Below are 27,399 nucleotides of genomic sequence, written 5' to 3'. Positions count from 1 at the left end.
CTTGAAAGACAGCAAGAGTTGATAGAACTTGTAAGAGAGAATGTAGAAATTGCCCAACAAAAGCAGAAACGATTCTATGACCTGAAGAGGAAGGTGCAAGATTTTAAAGAAGGAGATTTGGTCTGGGTGAAAACTCATCCTGTGTCCAGAGCTGAGGAAGGTTATATGGCCAAGTTGGCAGCCAAGTGGAGAGGCCCAGCTAAAGTGTGTAAAAGGTTGGGTTGTGTAAACTATTCCATTTCATTTGTTGACACTCCCTTGGTTTTTGACACAATTCATGTACAGAACCTTAAGTCTTATTATGGGGGAGTTAACTCTTCCAGTAAATAGGGGAGTATGTAACAGTTCCACTATTACAGGGTGTAATTTTCTCCCGGCCACTAGGGGTCACCGGGGAGAATGTTGTCACTAGGACGTGGTTTCTTTAAAAGAGGGAGAGAAGAAGTAGGGAGGACAGGTGCTATGGGGAGATGGTGATTTAACTGTTTGGGGCCCTCCACTACGGCAGGGGATACAATGTTAAGTGAATGTATTTCAATGCTTGACATATGATGTTTTGACATATTGCTAAACATTGACAGAGTATTTATATACTCTGTGTTTGGAGTCTGTAGAAAACGCCTGCAGGAATGAGAAAGGTAGCTACATGCAAACATGACTGAAGGGACTGCGGATGAAAGTGGATACTGATTTTTTCCATGCACCATTTTTTGGATTGGATTTATTCTACTGCTATTGCTTGGACTTTTCTAATCATTTCCATCAGAGACTTGGCCTAGGTCTTCCATGCACCTTTGGACTCTAACAGATAAGTCATGCTTTATGTGATTGTCTAAGTTATGTTGTCTATGGAATTGAGGAGTATTTAAAGGAATGGGGATTATTGGAATACTGCTATTGTGTCCATCTGAGAGGGAAACAAGCTGCTTATGATTGTCAATGTATAAGTTTTGGTATTTCTTTTTTTTTTTTTTTTCAATGTTTTGTTAATTCATATGGCTATTTTTGATGGGGTTTTTTTCATTACACGGAGTAGTTAAAAACATTAAAAAGAGGAAAAATCAGAGGGTTCTCTCATGACCTGAAGATTCTGGTGTGATTTGCAATAGGCAATTTTCAATGGGTGGAACCCCTTTCTTTTGTGTAGCCTTTACCTAGGTATAGTAGGGAGGTGGTTACAATATTATAAATATATTTCTTTAAAGTATTTAGCATTATTTTAATTACAAATTTATTTCTATGACAGTGGAATTATATAGCTGTTTTTTCCCCTTGTAAATAAGTGAAAAACAACACAGGTTATTCATTGTGTAAATACAATTAAACTACACCTCTCAGAAAAAAATTACATACATTTTGTTCTTCACATATTATTTTGGTATCTTAATGTAAGGAATATTCCACATGTAGCTCATGGAATTCTGGAGAAAAAAATAAATACAAATTTTAGGCATCATAGATAAACATCTGATGGCTAAGTTTTCACTGATAGATGATAAATAAGATGTTTGAAGATGTGTAGGTTGTGGCAGATATCACTTTTATTTAGCAAGGATCAGATTATTGTTCTCATAGTTTAATGTAAATTATGTGGTTGCTAATAATGTTATCTGCCAACTGGTGAATAATTGTTTTATTTACTCACCAAATGCGATTTTTCTTTCCCGTGTTTGCTATGTGCTGAGTCTGTGTTAATTTTGCTTTTGGCACATGACCAGTGTTAATTTTGGACCCTGTTTACAGGGATATCTAAAACATATTTACCTAAGTAGCTAAGTTGACACGCATGACTGACCTTTTTTTTCTGTAAGAAAAAGAATTGTCTGCTACCTCTTGCTTTTTGTCCACTCCGTTTTTGCTTTAAAGTCTGATTTCAGACTCTTTTCAGTTGTAATGTACATGATTTTGCACCGTGTGGCACATGCTCTGCTCTGGCTGAACTTGAGGACAGACCACTTTCATTTCTTATAGGGGTGGAGAAGGGGAAGCCGCTGGCATTGGAAGAAATAGGGTAGATTGGGGAAACTCCCCATTATTAACAGATGGAAAACTGAGACGTGCTACATTTTATTCCGAAAATTATTTTATTCCTACCAATAGCTTTACTATATATAGCAAGTTCATGATAATATCATGGAATATCTGTATTGTGTATCAGTGAGCCCTACTCCAGAAAGGGCCCTTGTTACTCAACTCCACAATTAATGGTGGTCCCACAGCTGACACACACATAAATTCTCCTCACTTAAAAATTGCACACAAAAAAAACACACAAAAAACAACTGTCTTTTCTCATTGTCTCTGTTTTTGTAATTTAGGTATGGTAAACTACAGTGAGGTTTCTGGTTACCCCTTGGTTCAGTACTGGAAGCTGCGGTCCATTATGTACCATGTGAAGCTTAACCAGTGGACCCTCTCTCAAGGTAAAACAATCTCACCTTTCTTCCATGCATGTACTGATCAAGTATTGATTTGATGGAGTGGACAGTAGATTTGGTGGTTTGAAAGAGACATTAGGCTAGCTGGACATACCACTAGTGATCTGGTAGACTGCCTTTCTGTCTTTCTATCTTTTAAATTGGAGAAATCTCACTATGGATGCACAAGATTAGCTCAGAGTAGAGAAGAATAACCTCATTACTTTCATACTATGGCTGGCCAATGTAAGGCGGTTCTCAGTGCTTTGTTGATCCATGATGGTGAGTGTGTTTAAGAAACTTCCCATGCAAAGATCCCATGCTATTTCAGTTTTAGGGCTTTTAGTTCAAATCTATTATCTTAACCCAACTATATGCTAGTGTACTCCTAAAGTTAACAAAACAATCTTTTAACAGATATACACATTTTAAATGAACATTCTTCAGTTCTTAAACCAGATTAAGATGGTTTTCTATTCTAAGCTAATTTTGGCCATGGTCTCCCAGTCTGACTATTGTAAACGTGCCCAAAACTCTTCTAAAACCAGACAACAGACCAGCCTGACTAGACTGGGATACCAGCTAATAGGAGCAAAACAGCTAGTTCTGATTCTTGAATGTGAAGTACTGTACGTTAAAAAAATATATAAAATAATGCATTTGCATTTTATACTGCAGAAATGTTTTATATATACAATGTACTTTTGGTTTGATTGGAAAAGGATAAATAACAAATAATCATCAGATCCTATGTCCTTTCTCTTTTAGATAAAAAGTTTTATCTTCGGTATAGTCTATTCTTGACTCATATGTAGCAAATAATTATCATAGACAGCAAACAATAATCACAGCACTGCTGATTTAGGGCTATATAGCATGATTACGAGTGTGATATTGCTTAAATACAACAGTTCAATGAACAAGTAATAAAAAGAATAGGAAAAACTGGGTACGGTCATAAAAACGCATTTGTGCATGGAACTACTTTCTTACGCGATGGATCAGAATCTGCCGTTGCTGATTCAAACCAAATGATGCGTTCAACATTCGTTAGTAATTAAAAAATGTCACTTCAGAAATAATATCTACCAAGTTATTGGATAAACAAGGATGTGTGTGTGTGTGTGTGTGTGTGTGTGTGAGAGAGAGAGAGAGAGAGAGAGAGTGTGAGAGACAGAGCATGTGCGATCACCTGTAGCCACACCCAAGCAGAGATGCTGTCAGCTATCTGAATATCAGCTTTCTCAGTGGAAAAATAGCCATCCAAGCAGGGGTATTCCTCCCTATTTCGCAGTAGCCGGTGTGCAAGAGTCATTCACTATAGAAACTGCAATCTTCTCCACCATTTTGCACAGTAGTTCCCCTCCAATGTGGAAACTCCAGTAAGAGGTACGTTCCTTGAGTTCTGTAATGAATCAGTATATTGTGTTTATCAGCTGTAATGAGCCTTAATGCTGAAGTTGTTCATTTAATGTGGTTTAAATCTATTTTCTAGCTTTAGTAGTGTAGCAGTAATACAAGCGATAAAGGAGCATGGTTGTATGTAAATGATGACTGATTCAGATTCACTTCACATCACCTAACTGGCTCATATTACAAACAAAAATAATATTTTGCCACCACCTGCTGGCTAACATGTAAAAAAAAAAAGACAGCGCTCTGGTGTGTAAGAGACGCACATACAGTAGCTCTTAAAACATATGCATTTACACTTTAGTTTAGAACAGCATGAACATAAGCAGAGTATATATTTATATATATAATATACATGTGTAACAGAGAAAGGATTGGCAAGAAGAATGCAGGAACCGGCTGAAAAGTAAACAAAGTTTAATAAGAAACTCAACATAAAACAAACATAAACAAACACAGACACACATGCAACGTGGCCACGTGCATCTCTTTCTCTCAAACTAGTGGCTCCGGCTCATCTTTATCCCCCTCATGGCTGATTAGACTGATTCAAGGCCGGCTGTGTGTCCTCAAGGCCCTGCGCCATCTTCCTCCTCATCACACTCCTCCATCACCCGGGGACACCTCTGGCATGACACACTCTCCTTCCCTCTATTCCTGTAGTGGGGACGCTGCCCTTCCGGCCATACCTACCGGCAGTTCTTCCCTGCCTTTCTGGAGCCCTGGGAGAGACGAGAGGAGGGAAAGGGGAGTGGGAAATAGTGAGGCAGAGCGACAGAGAGTGTGTGTGAGAGAGAGAGAAATTGCTTGCCGGTTCCTAGACATGCCGTCGCATCCATCCATCCATCCATCCATCCATCCATCCATCCATCCATCTATCTTATTATTATTAAAAATGCCATATTATTTTAACATGGGTTTAAACATGGGTTTAACTTTGCTGTGCAAAGTTATAGTAAATTGTACAACTTCATTGCCATGATGATATGTCAACAAACCCTAAAATTACTGTAAAAATTTAAATTTAAACAACTTTACAGCTCAAATAATTCATGAATTTTAACAGAAGAATACATGCAAGTGCTTTTTATACAATGATAATCTTCATATAAAATGTCACATTCACATCCATTGTACTGTAAGTGCCTCACTGTAACTGAATATTTCTCTCTTTAAAGAAAAGGTGGGACAAGTTTAAATACATTTTTGTGGTAATCAACATTATGCCACAAATGCTGTCAATTGAGCTTAACTTGTGTTAAATCCAGAATTTAAATGATTCTCACACTTACATTGATCAGCACATCCATCCTCAACCTGATCTTTCATATGGTGTCCAGACCCCTCAGTGCAGTCGGCATCAAATTGATGACATGGAGATAGATAAGTGAAGTGAAGTTTTGTAAAATTTTCTGAATCCAAAAGACCTCACTCAGTGCATTAGACCAGTGGCAAAAAATACATAAATAAAATTATACTTTATCTGCCCGAGTGCTAAAATTGTTTAGCAGCTTTTCATTGGTAATTTGTTTTTATTTATTTTTACTTTATTTTTACTTGTTATTAATCTTACTTATGGTTATAATGTAAATTTATGTTGATTTAATATTTATGATTTTTATCATAGTGCATGATGAATTGTGATAATTATTGCTTGTGTTGTAAATACAATCGATTAAAAATTCTTTACTTAATAATCCTTAAATGTCTTTAAATGGTTATTTCACTTTCTTTGTGATATTGTATATAAACTATTAAATTAGCATATACATTATTATTTAATTACCAGAAGAACATTTAAAGTACAACCTAGCTCAAAGAACCATTTATGGTTCGTTTGACAGAACCCTTAAAAAAGGTTCTGTGTAGATACTTTATATTTGGAACCCAATATAAAGTGAGTGATAGAAACTTTTGGGTTGTATATGGAACCTTTTCTTCTAAGAGTGTAATCTAAAAGCTATTGGCTATTATGTCCTGCTCCAACTTCCTGTTGGAACTGTTACGGATGAGGACAGAGGCAGACAAAGGTTGAGGATCCAAATGCCGGTTTATTGATGAACAGACACAACAGGAGCAAACAAAACAACCATGATGGGTAAAATGAAAGCAAAACACAAAAAACGCTGGAACACTGGAAACACGGGCATGGGAGCGAACATCAACATTCAACAAACGACCGAGAGTGGAAGGCAAACAGGGTTAATATGCACACGAGGCAGGATAATTACAAACAAGACACAGGTGAGAATAATGACAGTGAACACTAACGCTAACAAGGAGACTATGTAATTAAATAACGGACAAAAGTGAAAACTAAGGAGCAAGGTGAAACACGACAGGGTAATACATGACAGGAACAAAGAAACGAAAACTTCACTTGTCAAGTCATTTCATGGGGTCTGTTAAGAACGCAGAAGACCAGCTTTCAAAGATGAATAAAGAGGCCAAGCATCTTTGTCACATTACTTGACTTTGGGCTTGTTTTTGCACTGTGAGAGCATTTGCCTCATTTGTTTAATGAATGTTGTATATTTAATGAGCAGATGTCGGACCCCTAGTTTAGATCTAGAAGTAATACTCCCTATTAATAAATGGCCTCAGTGGCCTTTAAAATGTGATTTCCTTGCTCTCCTTGCTTGCATCACTTACCTCTCTTCTCATCCCATTACCATTAAATGTATTCATTTTTCATCTGACTGAAAAGTGGAAGTTTTTACTTTTTCAGATTTAATTTTATAGTTTTTCCACTTCTTTTCTGCCCTTTCCCAATCCTCTCATTTGAGGTGAAATGCAAACCTGGGCATCAAGGTCATGAGAGAAAATCTTTTACTTTTGCTCACAATCAGCAGGCTAAACCAGACCGTTCCTCTGATCATTCTATAAATATTCACAGAAAATGTTCTCACAATATGAATAACATGTTTTGTTCAAGCACTTTTCAAATCTTTACAAGTAAAAGTTTCATAAGATAATAAACATGATTTGTTTGCATACAATATACTGAGCCGTGTTTTCTAACAAATGTTTCAAAGACTTTGTAAAGTACTTGTAAACATTTCATTTACATTCTGCAGTACTGTAAGGAAATGTAAATTATGTTAAAGCATGCACTTCATTTTATGCTGGATATTTTGTTGTTGCTGTTGTTGTGTAGGATGATTAAATATCATCCTCCACAAAAGAGCTGAAGACTTCAGCAGTGCCTTGCTTTTTATTCTTCCCTTGTTCCCCAGATGACTTAATTGCACACAGAGCACTGCCATATAATGTTTTCTCTCTATTTCTTGCAACACTGTTATTTGAAAAGTGCAGTGAAGCACACTTATTTTATGTATTTTTTTATTAATCTGTACAGTCACTCTATTGAAAATGTAAAAGATTTTTGTATTTTTTTATTAAACTATCATGGTGAGTAGTGAGGATTCTGAATGTATGTATTTTTCCCCGTTGTGAAGTCACAGAGCCAAACACCAGTTACTTTGCCAAGAAATAAAAAAATGATTAACTATTTTAGTTATCAGACATTGGAGAGAAAGTACATTTCTATTATAATGATGTTATGCGATGAACTTCATTGTCTTTCCCATCTTTCTCTGTCTCTCTCTCTGTCTTTCTCTGATGAAAATACATTTTAAGGGTGTATTTAAGCATACCACAGCAGAGAGCTGTGGAGACCACATCCTGTCCAAAAGGGGAGTTCAACATGTGGCAATATGACACATGGGCTCAGCAACCACACATGGAAGAGGTGAAGTGGTAGGTCTTGCCACAAAAGGGGGGGGGGGGACTTTACAAACACAGAGACCGGCTTACTGCAGTTGCCCAGCTCACTGCTCTGCAGATGTCTGGTGGAGAGGTACCATTGGCCAGTGCCCATGAGGACTGTCCAAGGGCTGAATAAGTGGCTGCAGAGCAGCGTGATATTTACATGATGTGTGCCGGGGTGCCATGCCCATCTCTGGACTCGAGTCTGAAGCCAGTGCTGAAGCGTTCTCATATGCATGAACCTGAGCTGTGTGACTGCCCCAGGAGCCTCTAAAAGTGTTCCAGTGGAAACACTCTCCTCTGCCTGAATGACTTCAGGCAGTTCAGCACTGACTGCGCGCGCTCGCTTGTGAGGCGTGCTATCATCGAGACTGAGTCTAACTCCATGCCGAGAAAAGAGATGATCTGAACCGGGGAGAGCTTGCTCTTTTACCAGTTGACCCGAAGTCCTAGACGGCTGAGGTGCCTGAGCATCAAATCCCTGTTTGCACACAGCAACTCTCAAGAGTGTGCTAGAATCAGCCAGTCATCGAGGTAGTTGAGTATGCGGATACCCACTTCCCTTAACGGGGCAAGAGCTGCCTCTGACTTTCGTGAAGACGTGAGGGGACAGGGACAGGCCAAATGGGAGGACCTTGTACTGATACGCCTGGTCGTCCAAAGCAAATCGTATGAAGGGTCTGTGTCTAGGTAGAACTGAGACATGAAATTATGCGTCCTTCAGGTCTACCGCCGAAAACCAATCTTGATACTGGAGGCTCATCAAAATGTGCTTCTGCATCAGCATCTTGAATGGGAGACTCTGTAAGGCCTGGTTCAGAAATCGAAGGTCCAAGATTGGCTGCAACCCACCGCCTTTATTTGGCACGATTAAGTAAGGGCTGTAGAACCTTTTCCCTTTATCGGCTGGAGGGACAGGCTCTCTCACGCCCTTGTGAAGAAGGGTCCCGATCTTCGCACACAGGGTGGCAGCATTCTCGCCCTGCACTGAAATAAAGTGGACGCCACTGAACCGGGGAGGGCGCCTGGCGAACTGCATAGTGTAGCCGAGTCGGATGGTCCTGGCCAGTACCCACGATAGGTTGGAAAGCGTTAGCCACTCCTCCAAGCTCCGGGCACTTAGGGGACGATTCCGTGGGTACCGCAGCCTGTTCGGGAGAACAAAAGAGAAACAGAAACAAAGGATTTACCTCCTGGCCCTCCAGCGGGGGATGGATGGAGTGGTCTGGATACCAGCTCTGTAGCGGGCATCTCGATGCCTGGGTCGTTCGTCTTAGGGGCTATGCTGGGGGAGAGAACTTGGCTCGGGTTGAGGCGGCGCCATCTGGGCTTTCGCCACCGCAGGGGGTTGCCTTCGGCGAGCAGACGGGGTGCGGGATCTTGAGCCCGCTGGATGGCCTCCATTTGCTTCTTCATCGCTGAGAACTGCTGGGCGAAATCCTCAACGGTGATTCCGAAAAGTCTGATCTGGGAGATGGGCGCGTTGAGAATGCGGCCTTTATCTGGGTCCCTCATCTCCTGGACCACCAAGGTGGATATCGCCTGCCTAAGCGCTCGTGCTGTGACCTTCATCCCCCAGAGGGCGAGGTTGGTCGCCGAACACAGCTCCTGCAGCACTACCCACGTGCAGTTCTTTTAGTGCCTTCTCCTGGTGTACCTGCAGTATGGCCATGGCATGTAGGGCAGAGGCGGCCTGTCCAGTGGCACTGTAGGTTTTGGTCCCCAGAGACGACATAATCCATGGCCGAGAGGGCCCCCCTAACCCAGGAACCAATCATCAACCCAGGGTGTGGGTGGAGGTTTCCAGTCAGCTCTGCATCAGCATCAGAATGGGAGGGCAGACCTGAAGGTGGCAGCCCAGTCGAGTCATTGGCATCCAACATCGCCAGTGCACTCTCCGATGCAGTGATCGAAGACTCATGCTGCTTGCAGGCCCTGAAAGAGACGTCATGCTGGCTGTGAGGCAGGCTGGTCTCATTTCGGGGAGTGGGAGGAGTAGGTCAGACCAGTGGCACCCCCAGCCTGAATCGGGCAGGGGAGGAGTGTGCCGTGGAGGGGTGCTTGGCCAGGCTGTGTGGGTGCATGACTGGTGCTGAATCAACTGAACAGTGGGAGAGTGAGATAAAGGGGAGCCAGAGACGCCAGTTCAAGAGAGAGAGAGAGAGAGAGAGAGAGAACATGGCCGTGCTGCATGTGTGTCTGTGTGTCCTTATGTTTTATAATTTTTTAAGTAGAGTTATATCATTAAACCTTGTTACTGTTCTGCCGATTCCTGCCTCCTTCTTGCCCATCATTTAACTGTTCACATCATAGTAGCTGGAATCTTTCTGAAAATGTAACCAACTGGTTTGCATTGATCACCTGGCTTTTGATATAGCACTGCTGAGTAGAATTCATCTCCCACCTTGGTCCATAAATGGAATGGCAGGTGACCATCAGGAAATCCCAGAAGGAAACATTTATCCCATAAATGTTTCCTTCATGGTAGTGAATGCTTCGTCTGCCACTGGTGTCCAGTCTATCATTTCCACTTGAGGCTTCCCTCCTTTGTACAAGTCAATGAGAGGGCTGGTGATGCTGGCAAAGTCAGGTACATACTGATGGCAGTAGTGAAGTCCCATCACCTTTCACATTCCTGTGACGGTTAGAGGTTTCAGAAGTTGCTGCAATGCCTCCACCAGCCTTGTTTTCATCCTCTGCCCTTCGATAAATATCTCTTGGCCTAGTTAGATGATTTTGTCTTTGGCCAGTTGTGCTTTGTCAGGGTTGATTTTAAATCCCCTATCTCTAAAAGCTTTCAGAATAATGTTTACTCCAGCTATTTGGCTGTATTTATAAGGGCTTGTAATCAACAGATCATCAACATATTGGAGGAAAACGCTTCCTGTACGCTCAATGGCATCTTTTCGTTAAATTAGGAATTGATCCAAAGCTTGATGGAAAACAACAGGAGAGAGGTTGAGACCTTGTGGAAGTCATTCCAGACATACAGTTTCACCCCCACAGTGAAGGCCAGTTTTCCCCGAGATCTTTCATCAACTAGTATTGACCAGAACGCCGAAACACATCCAGCACAGTGAATATTATTGCATTTCCAGGAATGTAATTTAGAGTGGTAGCTGGATTGCCACAATGGGATGTGGTTTTGGGGTTACATTGTTGAGTCTTGTGAAATCATTTGTTAACCTTCATGAGTTGTCAGATTTATTTACAGGCCTGATGGGACTGTTGGTGGTGGATGAAGCCTGTCTGACAATCCCTTTGGCTTCCAATTCTGCCACTATCTCTTCCATGGCCTGTCTTGCTTTAGGTCATATAGGGTATTGTTTGTGGGGAACTCAATGTCCCTCAATGATGATGGGATCTATGTTAGCTTTCCTGTAATCTAGCTTGTGTTTAGCTCAGATGTCTGAATATAAGCTGAACAGAAGATCACATACACCTTCTTTTCCCCAGTCTCTGGAGATTGGTTTGGCAGCACCAACAGAACTTATACTGCATGTATTATCTTCAGGTGGTATTAAAATTGCTGTTGTGGCAATGAGGCTTCCTTGTGAATTTGGCCAAACCCAAAAAGATTTCCATAAGACTTCATCTACATGTTTTTGCAGAGGTACTGGTATACTCTTGCAAAATGTTTTGATGCCTCCTCCAAATCCTTCAACTTCCATGATTTAATTTGTGGTGGGTAGGTCCAGGTAGGTTACTGAAATGGCAGCTTCAGTGTCTACCAAACATTCACACTGATGGCCCCCTATTAATGTGTAAATAAAAAGGCGATTGTCTCTTGTCTTCCTTGTACAGGAGGCCGCTAATTTCCTATTGTGGATGCATGATCCCCTCAATGAGCTGAAGGAATTGTGTCTCAGTCCACAGTCGCCGAGGTTTGATCAGCATTTTTGAGCAACCTGTTTAAATGGTGGGCCATTACCTTCTGCTCCTCATCCTTTGCCCAGCACTCCTTTCTGTAGTGACCACGCTTTCCACAGTTTCCAAAAACCTTCAGTCTCCTATATGTGTATATATTAGATTGAACTGCTGCAACTCATTTTCGGTTTTGCTTGTTTCCTTCTTTATCTGATCACATAGCCATATCTAGGCAACCTGCCCATTGCAGGATTTGGTCATATGTGTCACCTGGATTGACCCCCAGTGATAACGCTTGTTGATATTTTGCGCCAAATCCATCCACTAATGTGTCTATGAACTGTTTATCATCATTGTCGGGTATCTTTTGGAGCAAAGAGCCCACCTTTCATAGGAATTTATGTAGGGCATATTAATCGGGTAATTCACCATCTTTTTGCATAATCAATGTCACTGTTTTGAAAGGAATAATTCTATTCAAAACTCATCCAAAGCTTGCTAGAGACCCAGTGGTCTTCCCTGGCCACCTGTACACAAGTCCGTCCATTGGGCAGTTGTTATGGAGGATGATAATTGTTCCCATCAATCCCTTAGGGTTTTAGCTTTCACAATGATGTGAATGTCTCTCAAAGTCATTTGATGTTCTTTAAACAAGGAATCTAACTCTTGCCAGAACTCAGTGTTTGGGTCTTGTCTCTACAGTAATGGCAAGGCTATGAGAATGGCTTGAAATTCTCCTGGTGTAAATTACCTCTCTTCAGTCGTTGTCATCTCTGAATAGGATCCTCCTCTTCTGACTGGAGGTGAAGAAGAATCAGGTCTGACATACAATACAAAAATTTATAATTTCAAGTCTGCATCCTTTAATATGTGGGTGCCATTGTTTTCTTATTTCTTTTACACCAGTCACAGAAATGTACAAGTTTTTACTTTCCATTGCCCTTTTAGCAGATAGTCTGTTTAAACAGAGTAGACAATTAATAACTGCCTCTTTAAAACATTAAATCTGTGGTTCCCTTTGAATGTATGCTCATCTCAGGTTGTTTGTAATGTACAAATTTCATAGCAAAGTAATGCATATTAAATTGTTTAGCATTTTACCATCGCTCAATTATAACTTTACTTCCAAATAAATTATTTAATAAACTGTTTATTATTGTAATTTTTGTATTTCATTATTCTGCATATAATCTACATGTTTAATAAAGTACTATATATTTTATCTCAATAATTTTTTAATCCTTGTTTTGAGTCTTATTGTTTGCAGTTCATAGGCCTACTATTGTAGTATTAGAGTTCAATTGCATTGCTCACTGAGGTTGTAGATAGATAAATACAAATAAGTGTATTATTGGTAGGCTGTGAATCAGGTGGTAGAGCGGGTTGTTCACTAATCACATGGTTGGTGGTTCGATTCCTGACCCACATGACTCCATATGCCAAAGTGTCCTTGGGCAAGACACTGAACCACAAGTTGCTCCCGATGGCTGGCTAGCGCCTTGCATGGTAGCCATTGGTGTGTGAATATGTGTGTGAATGAGACGCAGTGTAAAGGGCTTTGAATACCGCTATGGTTAAAAAGGCACTATATAAGTGCAGACCATTTACCATTTATATTTAATTTAACCCATATCAGCCATTTCACAAGCTTCACCTCTTAAATTGATATGTATAGTACAAAACAAATATGAATGTGTATTGGATAAAACATGTTATTAATCAAATGAAAATATGTAAGTAAGAGTGTTGTTTATCTTCCTCAAAGTAAGCAATATCTCAGTTATAAATGTTTAAATGAATAACCGAATATCAACATTAAAATTGCACATCATGTCTTTGGCTCTGCTGTTGAAAATCTCCGGGTGATCACAGAGAAAGAAGGTAATTTTAAAACATGAGATTCATCCTACAGGATAAAATACCTGAATTCTGAATAAACAATTCTTCCACCAAGTAACATATTTATTTTTTTCAATATCGGCTGTTTGTGGTTGCCAAGCAATGTTGAAACTTGGCACAGTAATATAAAATGTGTTGTCACAGGTGTGCCTGTATAGTCTTTTGCAACGGCTTGAATGTGACTCATCCAATCAGAATTTACTACTTTCCCGATAGTTGGAATTATCTGTTATACAATCAAGAAGTCTTCACCACAGCTCAATTTTGAGTCTTTGCTCTCCTGTTTGGTCTATCAATATGGCTTCACCTCTTTTATTGAGACATTAAATGGAATGTATAATTTAATGTGATACTCTGAAACATCCTATCTTTAAATGACTTCTCCCTCCTTCTCCATTCTTTTTTACTTTTCCACTTCAGCCTTCAGTTCAGCAGTTCACTCGCTGGATGGGGCCACACTCCGCAGTGACTTCGTTTCCATTTTAAAAGAGTTTGGCAACCATTTTATCCAGGAGGCAGTGTATGGCTTTGAGGAATCCTGTACTATATGGTACCCCAACAAGCAAGTCCAACGCCAGCTGTGGTTAGAGTTTCAGGATATCAGCAAAGGTAAGATTACATTTGTGTTGTATAATAAAATGTAATTTGCTGCTTTAGATTAAATTAATGCTAGTAGCTGATTTCAATGTTTGATTGTAAGGACATTTTGTTTACACTTTTGAATGCTAAACTTGTTTAGTACTATGTTGGTGTTACTTGATGTTCAATGTAATATCTGGATTCAGATACAATACCAGTTGCTAGCCAGTGCTTCAAGAAATACCTTAATTGGAATCAAGAATTGTGTGAGGTGACAGAGCAAAATTATATAGCCTAACCCTACAGTACAAAGTAATTATATATTCATACATCACAAACAATTTATATTAAATAATGCACAAATAATGCACCGTTGTCTAGACAGAATTTTTTTCTGGTGCATCCAAAGTTTGGTTCAGTCAGAACATAAACTATATTTTAGAGAGGATGTGGATGGGAGCAGAGGAACTCAAACATCGATATGGTTCCTGGGAGGTTGGTCACATCTGTTCAGCCAATAAAAGGGGTCGAGGGCAGATCTGAAAAGGCTGGCTGGTTGGCTGGCTAAAGCTGAATGCAGGCCAACGCTGCTCCATCTCCATCCACAGGAGGCCCCTGGCCAGCATCACCTAGTTTTTCTATGCTCCAGCTCCACTCAGCTGAGCCCATGTTTATGTACAAAGTCAGTTAGGACAAATATAAAAAGCTTAAGTGGGTAATCTCTTCACCACTACCATCACCAAATAGAATTGCAAAAATAATGATTGTTTTAAAACAACTTTCCCAAACACCCCCCCCCCCCCCCACCTTCAATTGGTTGAACGCATAGACAGTCCAACCCCAAACCCAGACATTGGTTTATATGTTTATATGTCGAGCTAATTGGGATGCAGAAAGTGCCACAAAGCAAAATTGTTTACAATTTTCTAAGAATTTAACCTACAATACTTAAAGCCATGAGTGTAGTTGTACATATTAAACTGGGATAGGAGACAGTATTTCAACATTAAAAAAAATGACACTTTTCAGCTTTAAATTGAAAGAAAACAAAAGTTAGAAAATAAAAGACCCAAAACCTCTGCAGATAATTTAGGCCATCTATAGAGTGACCGTACCATTCGGAATTCATATTTCTATGCTCAAGGCTACCTTTTCAACAATGTGCCTGCAGGCATTCATGAAATAGCAGTGCTTTGACCATTAAAAAATTCATTTTTGATCTACACAGACATTTCTTCTGGAACTGTGAAATAAGCTGCAAGGTTATTTAACAAGGCATAAAAGTGGCCTTAGTCTGTGCTCTCCTTTCCGCCATAAAAACACAAGGTGAACAGAATGAAATAAGGTGAATGAAAACAAAGTGAAGCTGTAGACGGTTGTGGCAAGCAGGGCAGGGTTGAGCGGCATCTTGGCAGAGCGAGGTCAGGAAGATAAGTGGTGAATGAATTCCACCTGTGTGCCACACCAGACTCGCGTTTCAGGGAGGGGTGGTGGGAGTATTTAAGGAGAGGACACAGAGGCAGACAGGAAGAGAGATACACATGAAGTGATGTGTTGTGTGTGCCTTTATGTTGAACGTGTCTGCTGAAAGCAGAGTGTGTATTGAATGTTACGGCTGAAATGTCTTGTTGTGCACTGAAAAGTGTCAATAATAATTTCTAAATGTTTGTCAAGCCAGTACCAGCTTCTTTCTTTGCCATTATTGAATGCTTTACAATGGTCCACAGTGTGACAATCTAATACCCAGTCATTGTACAGGTGTTGTTGGAGTAAGTGAGTTCACCATGTTCTGGCCTCATCACCATTTTTTGCTAATGACCTTGAGGCAAATTAGCAATGGACCTGCTAAAAAGACTAAACTGATCACCAGCATATGTCCCCAGAGGAATAAAAATCACAAATTAGATATCTTAAAAATATATTTTTTTCTTTTTTGCTTATTGTAGAATTAGAAATTAGAAAAAAACGTATCTCCTGTTCATACGTTCACTCCATAAGTTACAGAGAGATCTCAACAATGTCACATGCTCTGCTAAAATGTCAGAGATTTCAATATGAACTCAAGCATTTGTCATCAAATCCTTTCAAGGCTGTTATGTGTGCTCATGAGTTTCTATATTGATTGTCCGTTGGACCCTGCCCCAACCTGCCTTCTTAAACATCGCGAGTCAGTCATTACAGCACCTATTTCGCATATGATAAATACATCTCTTGTATCTGCCAAAGTTCCAACTTATCTTAAAATTGCTACTGTTACACCAGCCCTGAAAGGTTCCAACTTAGATCCATCTTCCCTCTGAAACTATCATCCTATTTATAACCTGCCTTTAATATCTAAACTTCTAGAAAAAGTTGTAGCATCCCAGTTAAAATCACAACTTGCAGCTAATAATCTCTATGACCCCTTCAAATCTGGTTTTGCTTATTCCACAGCACTGAAACTGCTCTCTTGAAGGTTATTAATGATCTCCTCCTCTATGCTGATGACACCCAGATTTCTCCATCCACACGTTTTGATGAAACACATGCCATCAGCCCATTAACTGAATGTATCAATGATGTAAAAATTTGGTTAAACAGTAATTTCCTCAAATTCAATGCTGACAAAACTGAGATCATGATCATTTCTGGGCCACAAACACTTATAAGAAATATTGATTCTGGGAATCACTTTCGATACATCTCTTACTTTTGAAGCCTACAGTAGAACCATCACTAAAACTGCTTTCTTCAATCTATGTCACATTGCACGACTTCGCCCCAGTCTCAGTTTGAAGGATACAGAATCACTAGTTCATGCTTTCATATCATCACGTCTCGACTACTGTAACTGCCTCTTTACTGGCCTACTAGCTAAAACTTTTGCCCAATTACAATACATCCAAAATTCTGCAGCTGGAGTTCTCACTAACTTGTTTAGACTTCACTGGCTGCCTGTCTCATGCCGTATTAAGTAAAAAAATATTCTCCTGACATACAAAGCTCTCAATTATCTGGCACCTCGTTATATATGTGATCTGCTGCATCCATTCACACCAGCATGCATTCTTCATTCTTTTGATTCCAAATTGTTGTCTGTCCCTAGATTTCGTCTATCCACTTTGGTGGGAGATCATTCAGTGTAATTGCACCTAAACTGTGGAACTCTCTACCTCAGAGCCAATGTGACATCTCCTCTATGTATATCTTTAAATCTCAGCTTAAAACACGTCTTTTATATGTGCATTATCTGTCTATTACTGACTGATGTTTTATTTCCCCCTTTGTAATTGATATTGTAACTTTTGTTGAAATGTATATTAATGTCCTGTTAAATGTGTAAAGTGTTCTTGAGCTTGTGGAAAGGCGCTATATAAAATAAAACTTATTATTCTCTTAAGGAATAAGGAGATACAGTATTTCCAGCACTAAGTAGATAGTTATAACAGAGAAAATTAGACATAATTGAGAGTTTCCCAACCAAGCTTCTTAATGCTATTTGACAAACCTCGGGCTACCAGCAAAAAGTCCATGCTAGTCCATCAGCTAGACCAGCACTAACAGGGATGCATCAAACTGGTCAAGCACGGAAATTCAGTGTGGTCATTTCAACAAGAGGGGAAAAATTATGCATTAGTTGTGCTCTAAATTGTCATTTAGCTAACACTGTATCCTAAGCGACTTATGGTAGACACTGGTTAGAAAATAAAAAAATCAAATATAGTGGTGCACAGGTTAGTAAATTTGAGGCCTGTACCGCTCACAGATTTTTAACACTGAAATCGCCCGATACCGATCTGATCAACAATTTTTCTTTATGATGTGCCCTTTGCTACACTTTTACAAACTATATTTTACAAGTTATATGCAGGGTTGGGATTGTTACTTTTGAAATTTATTCCACTACAGATTACAGAATACATTCTGCAAAATGTAATTTGTAACGTATTTCGTTAGATTACTCATGGTCAGTAACGTATTCTAAATACTTTGGATTACTACTTTACTAGATTTTTTTCACTTGTTTTAACTATAAAAACTCTGCCATTAAAGTAAGATAAATTGGCAGTGTTGGGCAGTAGCTAACTACAAGAAGCGACGCTACTAACTTAACAAAATTTTTCAGTAGCTTGACAGTAGCTCAACTACTTATAAATCAGAAAAATGTTTCCAGTAGCTAACTACTTTTTCCAGCAAGTAGCGATGTAGCATGACCAAATGCTACATCATGTTTTGGTCAGATTATACCTAATAGCCTTCTTTATTGCATAGAAGGCAAACATCTACCAGAAAAATGTCTGACGAACTTGAAGCTGTCTGCTGCTCAGAATCATGCAGCGTATTTCTTCTTCTTTTGTAATGGCAGATCACAAACTAAAATAGTGCATTACCACCATCTATGCATCGTATTACTGCTGATGATAAAATTCTGATGGTTATGTAAAGCAACCAACCACAGTTTGCTTACTTTGCAAGACGTAAGAATTTATAAAAGAACACCATTCTATTCTATGAAAAAAAAATGACACTTTGTTTTTAATAGACAGAAGCTCCACCGATTTAGATCGTTGGCCAATCTTGAGCATTTAGTGCACCCCTAATCAAAAGAGTGATTTGCTAACAAATCAGACCTGACTAAAATAAAATAAAATCACAGTTCTTTTTGAACACTTCAGTTTTGTTGAAACAGGGGCATTCAAAGCCATCCATCTTTACATGGGTACTTTTGGTATCAGTAAGATAAATAATGGCCCTTCTCTAACTACTGTTTCAGCCCAGTAACTCTTACACCATTTATTCCCAAGGTTGAATGGACTATTTTGCGTTTGTCCCAAGGGCATCACCTTGCAATTCACAAAAACGTTTCTGACGGATGGCCTTAAATCACAGAGTTTTCCTTCCTACCTGAAAACTCCATTATTCTTCATTTTGCTAGGCTCTGACATGGTCACAACACCATTACTGCATTAAATGTAGATCATATATATATATATATATATATATATATATATATATATATATATATATATATATATATATATATCAGTGGTGTAGTCTGGGCCATCCCCATGTATATGCCATATGCTTACTTTTTCCCAGGGCTGTTTTGTTTTATTAACTATAATAAAACTATATTGTTTTATTTATGCATCTGATGATACATTTTCCATTTTCCAGACATGATGTGCTGCTGCATTCTGGATCATTTGCAGGGGTCTAATAGCACATGCAGGGAGGCCTGCAATGAGAGCCTTACAGTAGTCCAGTCTAGTTATGACACGTGACTGAACAAGAAGTTGTGTGGCATGTTCAGAGAGGAAGGGTCTTATCTTCCTGATACTGTAGAGTGCAAATCTACATGATTGTGCTGTCTTTGAGATGTGGTATGTGAAATTGAATTGGTTATTGAGTGTATAGTGGGTGTTGTAACGTCTGAACTCCCATCCACCAGAAGGAGCCCTCACCACTGAACTCTATCGCTTCCTTTTCCTGTCACATCAGTTCCTGTTTGCTCTCTATATAAGCCTTGCATTCACACTCCCAAATTACAAAGTATTGACAGTTTTCTGCCTTACCAAGCGTTTGTTTCTCTGCCATTGTTTCGGACTACTGTTATGACCATTGCTGACATTTACTGGATTTACGTCTCTAGATTACTTTTTTGGATTTGTTTGCCTGTGGACCAATTTACCTGTGTTTTGACCCAAAACCTGTGACCGGAATACGTTTATGGAATACTGCCTGTATTATTTGTTGAAGCCTTCCAATAAATATCCGCAAATAAAATCCACTCTGCCTACCTCAACATTACAGAATACTTTGCCAGGCTCGGATCCAGCGGATGTCTCCCAACTTCTTTCTACCATCAAATATCAGAATGAGGTACTCATAGGTTTTCAACATCAGCTGCCAGTGCTACAAGCCAGCAATGACCAGCTAACACAGTTTATTCGGTCTCTTAATGCACCACGCCATGATCCGTTAAGATTTGCTCTTCCTGATAAGTTTGATGGCTCTCCTGATAACTGTACTGGTTTCTTACAACAGTTTTCAATTTATTACTCAAACCAACCTGATGTGTTTAACCAAGATATGTTGAAATGCTCATTCATCATGACTTTACTAACTGGAAGGGCATTAGAGTGGGCTACGGCTGTTTGGGATCATGATGCACATGTTCAGCAGTCTTACAGTCATTGTATGGTGTTAAATCACAATGTTTTTCAATACCCTGCGGGAGGCATGGATGCAGGCACACAACTTACTCCGTTACGCCAAGGTTGTAAATCTGCTTCTGACCACACAACACAGTTTCGCACTCTTGCAGCACAGAGTGGATTTAATCTTTCTTTCTAATCCGTCAATAAAACTCCAGGCAGAATTAGTATGCAGAGATAACTCCCTTGGTTTCTCTCAGAATGTTACTCTCGCTATCAGACTAGACAATATCATGCAATTGCAACCATGTTTCAACACCTCATCGCCATGCCATGTACCTACAACCTTAGTTCAAGCACCAAGTCAGCAGCAAGCTACAGAGACTAAGCAAATAGGACAAACTTGTTTGTCTCAAGATGAACGTTCGTCTCAAGATGAACGTAGATGTTTACGTCATAACCTCTGCTTCTACTGTGGTGAACAAGGTCATCACTGTTCTAACTGCTCAGCCATATCTACTACCATCTCTTCACAACATTATCGAGTGAGTTACATTCTGTCAAGTCAATTTTATTTGTATAGCGCCTTTCACAACACACATCGTTTCAAAGTAGCTTTACAGAAGATCAGGCATTAACAGACAATAAAACTAATGTCTATAATGTCAATGAATCATCATTGTGTAATTAGATAAAATACGATTGTTACTCATGTTTAAAAATAAGTAATTAAATAATAATTGTATTAATAACCCCAGTGAGCAAGCTGAAAGTGAGTGTGGCAAGGAACACAAAACTCCATAAGATGTTGATTAATGGAGAAAAATAACCTTGGGAGAAACCAGACTCACTGTGGGGGCCAGTTCCCCTCTGGCTAACATCATAATATAATGTAAATATTACTTATGTATAGTTAAAGTCATGGTTTAAAATTATTAAACTAAGTAAGTGTTAAGGGTCAGTGTTTAAACATCGATTTTGTTTGAACTGTAAGAATAATGACCAATGTCTTTGAAATCCATACTGGATTAACTGCAGAAGTTCACATAGGTGCAATTGTCCTTGTTAATTGGCTGATGAAGGCTTTTTTTGGCAATTGTTAGACTATGCATTCCATTTCAAGATCGTAGTCCACCAATAGACCGAGGTGATTGCAGACATCAGGGATGAGAAACGCAGTGCAACCTGGCTGGTAATTTCAGTGAGGCCGATCCTAAATCCAAGGTTCAGAAAATGGCATATGAAGTATCCCATGTCTTATGGTTGGAGTTGGCATCAGATCATCCTCGGAAGTCCATCATAATAGACTGAAGTGATGTTTGGCTGGCACCGGCTGCATTTAGTCATCATCATTCGGTGACACATAGCAGTGGAGTCCAACAGGAAGCATGAATGGTGCTGGATCAGCCAGATCTGGTGACCTCAGGATAGGAGTCCCGAGGTTGAGACTGGGAAACAAATAAAATAATATAAGCATAGATGCCATTAAATTTATTGCAGAATTTTGTAATCGTAATGAACATGATGGAATATAGCGTGGAAGGTCACTTAAGTACTGCGAAGCTAGACCATTCAAAGCTGTGTATGTAGTTAACAGAATTTTAAAATGAATACGGAGTTTAACAGGTAGCCAATGTAACGATGATAAAATGGGGCTAATGTGATCATATTTCTATTTTAGTTAACTAAAATGCCCTAAAACGGATCCCTGTGGCACTCCATATTTTACATTTGTTTTGTCTGACAATTCCTCATTTACATAGACAAAGTGGTAGTGGTCTGCTAAATATGACCTAAAGCATGCTAATGCAACTCCACAAATGCCAACATAATTCTCTAGCCTATTCAAGAGAATGTCATGATCTATCGTGTCGAATGCAGCACTAAGATCTAAAAGCATTAGAAGAGAAATGCAGCAGCGATCTATTGATAAGAGCAAGTCATTTGTAACTCTGATAAGGGCAGTCTCTGTACTGTGATGAGGCCTAAATCCTGACTGAAATTCTTTGTATATACCATTTCTCTGTAGAAATTAACATATTTGGGAGGATACTAATTTTTCTAGTATTTTTGACGTAAATGGGAGGTTTGAATTCAGTCTAAAATCAGCCAGTTCTCCAGGATCAAGTTGTGGCTTCTTTATTAGGGGTTTGATAACTGTAATTTTAAAGTTTCTTGGGACATGTCCTAAGCATAGCAAGAAGTTAATGATATTAAGAAGAGGTTCTGAGATTACAGGGGATACCTCTTTTAAGAGCTTAGTTGGTATAGGATCTAACAAACATGTTGTGGCTTTTGATGTTTCGATAAGTTTTGTTAGCTGTTTAGTGGTCGAAAGAATAGTTCTCCCTGAACTATAGCATGGTGTAGATTGAGTAACATTAGCTGAATGATGACTCCAAGAGAGTCGAGAATATTGATAAATCTTAATCCCAATGTGTCATTTTCATTATCCATGTGAATGTTGAAGTCACCAACAATTAAAACTATATCTACAGTAACTACAAGATTTGATAAAAAATTTGCAAATTCACCAAGGAAATCAGAATCGGCCCAGGTGATCTATACATTGTAGCAAGGACAAAAGACGACATAGATATTTAATTTATATCTGACGGTGTCACATTAAGCATTATTAATTCAAAAGACTTACATTTATATCCTGTCCTCTGAGTAACACCAAAAACTTCACTGTAAATTGTAGCAACACCTCCTCCTCGACCCTTCAGACGTGGCTCATGTTTATAACATTAACCTGGGGGAGTAGATTCATTTAAACTAATATATGAATCCGGTTTAAGCCAGGTTTCAGTCAAACAGAGTGTATCCAATCTATGATCTGTAATCATTTCATTAATTAGTGCTTTGGTAGAAAGAGATCTAATGTTTAGTAGCCCTATTTTTATATGTGTATTTTTTATTTGTTTGTTTTGTTCAAGTTTGACCTTAATCAAATTTTTTCTAAATGATTTTGTGAGGGTATTGTGTTTCGTAGTTCGGGGAACAGACACAGTCTCTATGAGATATCTAGGTGATACAGTCTATATGTGTTGAAGTTTATGTGACCTGTGTGATGTCTCAAGGCAGCTAGCAGACGTTCGGATTAACCAGTTTGTCTGCTTCAATCCAAGGCTTGTCACTACCCATAATTTTGTCCATAGCTAACAAAGAATATAATTTTTCAGCATTAATAGACTCTGGAGCTGCTGCCAATGTGATACATCAAGACAGAGTGAAGCAATTGAACATCCCCACAACCAAGTGTGAACCACCTATTACTCTAACTGCTGTCGATGATGGTCCCATTGGGAAAGGTCATATCACTCACCAAACTCTTCCTATAAAACTTGAAGTCGGTTTGCTTCACATTGAAGAAATCACACTGTATGTCATTTCTTCACCACGAAACCCAGTTATTCTCGGATATCCACGGTTATCTGCTCACAAACCTCAGTCTTCATGGAAGAACAAGGACTTAATCCATTGGTCTCCTCACTGTCTTCACCACTGTCTGGAACTGCCACCCAAATTTACTGTCTGCACAACTCATCTCACCAAGAACCTCCCTTCATTGCCAAACAATGTCCCCAATGAGTATTCTGACATGGCGGGGTTTTTTAGTAAAGAGAGGGCCACCCTGTTACCTCCTCATCGATCCTGTGACTTTGCCATTGTTCTTTTTTCTAACACTTCACCCAAGAGCCGTGTTTACCCATTGTCCATCCCTGAGACCAAGGCCATGGAGGAGTACATTGGTGAGGCCCTATCTTATGGATTTATTAGACCATCTACTTATCCTGCTGCTTTCGGATTCTTCTTTGTTGGCAAAAAAGATGGCGGCTTAAGACCTTGTATTGACTATCGTGCACTCAATGCAGTTACTGTCAAAAACAGTCATCCACTACCACTCATTCCTTCTCTGAAACAATAACGAGAGGCCAAATACTTCACTAAACTGGACCTCAGGTCTGCTTACAACCTCATCAGAATGGAGAGAGTGATGAATGGCAGACTTCCTTTCTCACCACCAGGGGGCACTACAAATACTTTGTAAGGCCGTACGGATTATCCAACTCGTCTTCCAATCTTTCATCAATGAGGTCTTAAAGGATCTCCTATATCAATATGTGATTGCCTACAAAGATGACATCCTAATCTATTCTTGATCTATGGAGGACCAAATCTATCAAGTCCGAAATGTCTTCTCAAGTCTACTCTAAAAAATATTTTTGTCAAAGCAGAGAAGTGTGAATTTCATGTCCTTTCCACCATATTCCTAGGTTACAATTTTAGCCACTCTGGAGTGGAGATGGATATCACCACGGTCAAAGTCATCATTGACTGGCCCACCCCCACCACGGTAAAGGAGATATAACAATTTCTAGGCTTCATTAATTTCTAACGCATATTCATTTGTAACTACAGTACAATTGCTGCACCTATCACTTCTCTCCTTAAAGGAAAAGCCAAGAAGTTGGCATCGACTGAAGCAGCATCAACCACCCTCAATAGTTTTACCTCTGCTCCCATTCTCAAGCATCCTGACCCTCAAATTCCCTTCATCATAGAGGTTGAAGCCTCTGATTATGGAATTGGTGCAGTCCTTTCCCAACGTCATGGAAACCCAGGCGATCTACACCCTTGTACATTCTTCTCCCGGAAATTAACACCAGCAGAGCACAATTACGACTTCGGGAACAAGGAGTTACTGTCTCTTAAGGTTGCTCTAGAGGAGTGGAGGCACTGGCTAGAGGGCACACTGCATTTCTTTCAAGTCATCACCGATCACAAGAATCTAGAATATATCAAGGAGGCCAAGAGATTGAATCCACGCCAGGCCAGATGGGCACTTTTCTTCACTTGGTTTGATTGTACAGTCACATATTGCCCAGGGAGTAGGAATAGTATAGCCGATGCTCTGTCACGCATGTATGCATCTGCTGAGATTAAAATTAGTCCAGAGAGAATTCTACCTACATCTATCATCATCGCAACCATCCGGTGGGAGATCATGGAGATTCAACGCGTTCAACAAGAAGCACCTTCCCCTCCTGAGTGTTCCACTGGCAAGGTGTACGTTCCTTCTCTTCTATGCAACAGAATTATTCAAAGGGTTCACACGTCACTCGCCTCTGGATACCCTTGAATTAACCATACTAACACTTTAGTCAGGAACTCCTTCTTGTAGCCAACACTTTCCTCTGACGTCAATAACTATGTAAGTGCCTGTCAGACCTATGCACAATCCCGTACACAATGTCAGCTACCTGCAGGACTGTTAGAACCACTACCCATTCCTCAGCAAACCTGGTCCCACTTATCTATTTATTTTGTCACTGATCTGCCTAAAACCCAAGGATGATCTGCCTAACTCAACATTACAGGTGTAAGGTAGGTGTTTGTTAAATCCAGTGACAAGGAGAAGAGACACAGGGCTGGGTTTTTAATACCACCTGTGTCTCAGTAAAAGGTCCTGCTCTTTGGCTTTGAGTAATAAGCTCTCTGGATACTCTGGTGGTAAACCATCCTTCTACCCTGGCCCTAAACAGCACAACATTTATGGAGCTGAATTGTGCCATCTAATCATGTAGGGTGAAATTCTAAATATTCATGAATCAACTAAAGGAAATAAAAAAAAAAATGAATTATGCCTAAGCGAAATTAGGCAAAATTATTTTTTATTATTATTATTATTATTATTATTTAAAGTCAAACTTTAAATGGTTTGCCATTGCTATGCTAGAATTATTTTTAAAAAGCTCTCTTTTCAGACCACAAAAGGGTCTGTGATTCTGTACTGCCTGTCCTGACAGGTATTGCTTTTTCATGCTCAATAACTGTTCAGTTCATCCAAATTTCAGTGACCAGAAGAGTCTGTTAAATAACTTTTGATAGTTAATAATTGTCCTAAGGCTATAACCTTGTATGTTAGTGGGCATGGGTTTTTGTATTTATGTGTAGGGTAAGCATTTGTTTTAAATTTGAAGAGGCAAACTGAAATTTGTGATTCATAGTAGCAAATTCATTCAGCATTCATCCAGTCTTGAAAATTGTATTTTGAATCACACTTTTTTTAATAGGACATATTTCCCTTTTCTGTCATAATGAGCACTAATTTGTCTATTTGAGGCTATTTGTTAATTATATGAGTGAATTTAGACTCTTGACCACAGCACCACTCAAGCAATTAAAAGACTGAATTTGTGAGGTGGAATGGTGGATTTAAATTTTTTAAAGAATGCTGGATTTTAAAACTAGTCAAAACATAAAATATACACATATTTAATGTAGTTTAAACAGGTTTAGTATAGTTTGTTGCAGTTTATAGTGAACCGATTGATACACTCCAAACTTTTATGAACAAATTTATCTTTAAACATCATTGCAGAGTCTCTTTTTATACTCTTGTATGATTTACAGAGATATACTGTACCAGTAAAATGGCCTTTAAGGACAGGTAATACTAAGTGTATAATATTTGACTAGAATATCCATTCATTATTGATTACAGGACTAACTCAACATCACGAATCTCTGAAATTCAAGAGTTGAAATATATTGTACAGACTTACCTGGCTCAAAAATATGCTAGAATAGATTTTATGACTTCAAAAATCCACCCATGCATTTGCTCTTTCTGTCCATGGCCCCATGTTTCTTTTTCCCTGGTTCTCTCTTTTTATCACACTCACTCTCAAAGTCTCCTGCTCCTATTACATGCTCTGTCTGACAGTGAGGTTAGAGGGTAACGGCTTAGCATGGCCCACCACAGCAGTGGCCGCTTCTGCCTGAGGGTGAAAGATTGAAAGTGGGGAGAGAGGGATCATGGAATTTAGCAAAGAAAAAGATTCTCACCCTGAGGATGTTTCAAGAGGTGAGAAAGAAAATTAGTGTGTAAGGGAGTAATACATTTGAAATCAGAAGTTAAAATACACCTTAGCCAAATAAATTTAAAGTCAGTTTTTCACAATTCCTGACATTTAATCGTAGAAAACATTCCTTGTCTTAGGTCAGTTAGGAACTGCACATTATTTTAAGAATGTGAAATGTCAGGATAATAGTAGAGAAAATTACTGTATATATTTCAGCTTTTATTTATTTCATCACATTCCCAGTGGGTCAGAAGTTTAAATACACTTTGTTAGTATTTGGCGGCAGTGCCTTTAAATTGTTTAACTTGTTTGGATGGAAGATTGAGGATGGTGATGGGGAGGTGTAGTGATGTCAGGAAGACTGCCGCTAGACTGAGGTAAGCGGTGGCTTATATACTCTGCAGCTTGATGGTTGATTGGCAGATTTCATGAGCTAGTTTCTCACGC

The 27,399-nt window shown here is 39.3% G+C and overlaps 1 protein-coding gene across 3 annotated transcripts in view; it reads left to right on the top strand.

The window, feature by feature from the left end:
* Window positions 1-27,399, top strand: part of astn1 (astrotactin 1) — a 449,912-nt gene that overhangs the window by 290,721 nt on the left and 131,792 nt on the right. For all 3 annotated transcript variants that reach the window (XM_052129056.1, XM_052129055.1, XM_052129054.1), the window contains 2 exons: window positions 2,319-2,423; window positions 13,785-13,973. In XM_052129056.1, coding sequence (XP_051985016.1) covers window positions 2,319-2,423; window positions 13,785-13,973 — 294 coding nt within the window. The remainder of the gene's footprint in view (window positions 1-2,318; window positions 2,424-13,784; window positions 13,974-27,399) is intronic.

This window comes from Xyrauchen texanus, chromosome 6, assembly GCF_025860055.1.
Source record: "Xyrauchen texanus isolate HMW12.3.18 chromosome 6, RBS_HiC_50CHRs, whole genome shotgun sequence".
In the NCBI taxonomy this organism is placed as follows: domain Eukaryota; kingdom Metazoa; phylum Chordata; class Actinopteri; order Cypriniformes; family Catostomidae; genus Xyrauchen; species Xyrauchen texanus.
Note: the sequence above shows the minus strand (reverse complement) of the source record. Positions and strands in the feature narration are given on the sequence as shown.